At 45.8% G+C, this 1501-nt stretch overlaps 1 protein-coding gene across 1 annotated transcript; it reads right to left on the reverse strand.

The window, feature by feature from the left end:
* Positions 1-846: 846 nt before the first annotated feature.
* LOC124924691 (uncharacterized mitochondrial protein AtMg00860-like) lies at positions 847-1296 on the reverse strand. The gene has a single exon (XM_047464691.1). The coding sequence runs from the start codon at positions 1294-1296 to the stop codon at positions 847-849; it is 450 nt and encodes a 149-aa protein (XP_047320647.1).
* Positions 1297-1501: the final 205 nt, after the last annotated feature.

Here is a 1501-nt window from a genome sequence, read left to right on the forward strand (position 1 = left end):
CGAGGATCTCTATCGCTGACGATCGTCTTTGGTACTCCCCAATGCTTCACAATGTGTTTCAAGAACAACTTGACTGTATTGACAGCTGTGACGTCGGATGGTGCCGGAATAAAAGTTCCATACTTAGAAAAGCGATCAACCACCACTATGATTGACCCGTACCTATCGGACTTGGGTAGTGTTGTGATATAATCCATCTAGATGCTTTCGAATGGATGTTCCGGTACTGGTAATGGTTGGAGCAAACCGCCTGGTTGACGTTGTTCGATCTTGACTTGTTGGAAAATAAGACAAGTCCGTACATAAGTTTCCACGTCATCCCGCATTTTGGGCCAATAATATGATTCCTCCATCAGCGCCATGGTGCGGTGCATTCCTGGGTGACCCGCCTATTTTGAATCATGACTTTCCTTCAAGACGTCGTGACGCAAACTTCCCAACTTGGGTACGAACACACGGTTTCCTTTAGTTAGGAGTAATCCGTCGTCGACCCAAAATCTTCGAGTCTTACCGTTTTGAGCAAACTCCATGAGTTTCAATGAATTGGGGTCTTTCTCTAGGCCCTCCCGTATGCGTTCCTTTATGTTGGTCTTTGATTGACTAATGGCGGCCAACTCCGCCTTGTGGCTTAAAGCGTCGGCTACACGATTGGTAACTCTCGGCTTGTACTCCAATGTGTAATCGAACTCGGCTAGGAATTCTTGCCACCTAGCTTGCTTGGGAGTTAGTTTCTTTTGCGTTTGGAAGTAACTAGTGGCTACGTTGTCGGTCCGTACCATGAATCTACTTCCAAGAAAATAGTGCCTCCTTGTACATAAGCAATGTATAACTGCCGTCATCTCTTTCTCATGGACCGTGTATCGCCGCTCCGTATCGTTTAACTTCCGGCTTTTGTATGCAATAGGATGCCCCTCTTGCATCAACACCTCCAATGGAAAAGTCAGATGCATCGGTCTGTACCTCGTTCTCTTTGGCATGGTCCGGTAGTGCTAACACCGGTTGTTTGGTAACTTTGGCCTTGAGTCCCTCGAAGGCTTCCAAACACTTTTCATCCCACCTCCATGATCGGTCTTTCTTCAAAAGGTCGGTCAAGGGAGCAGCTATTTTTGAGTATCCTGTGATGAACTTGCGGTAGTAATTCACTAAACTAAGGAATGAACGAAGTTGGGGTACGGTTTTAGGTGCTTCCCATTCTTGAATGGCTTTGACCTTGACCTCATCCATCATAATGCACCCTGACTTCACTCGATGCCAAGAAACATCACTTGATCTTGGGCAAACGAGCATGTCTCCCATTTGGCGTATAACTCATTCTCTCGTAAGGCTTGGAGAACCTATCTCAAATGCTCCACATTTTCATGCAAGGTGGACGAGTATACGACAATATCGTCAAGGTAAACTACCAAAAACTTATCTAAGTAAGGGTGGAAGACTTTGTTCATAAGGGTGCAGAATGTGGCTGGTGCATTCGTAAGACCAAAAGGCATGACAAGGAATTCAT

This window comes from Impatiens glandulifera, chromosome 2 (genome assembly GCF_907164915.1).
Source record: "Impatiens glandulifera chromosome 2, dImpGla2.1, whole genome shotgun sequence".
Taxonomy (NCBI): Eukaryota; Viridiplantae; Streptophyta; class Magnoliopsida; order Ericales; family Balsaminaceae; genus Impatiens; species Impatiens glandulifera.

What these genes read in the sequence shown, in the direction of transcription:
- LOC124924691 (XM_047464691.1), bottom strand. Translation starts at nt 1,296, where the DNA reads ATGGGAGACATGCTCGTTTGCCCAAGATCAAGTGATGTTTCTTGGCAT.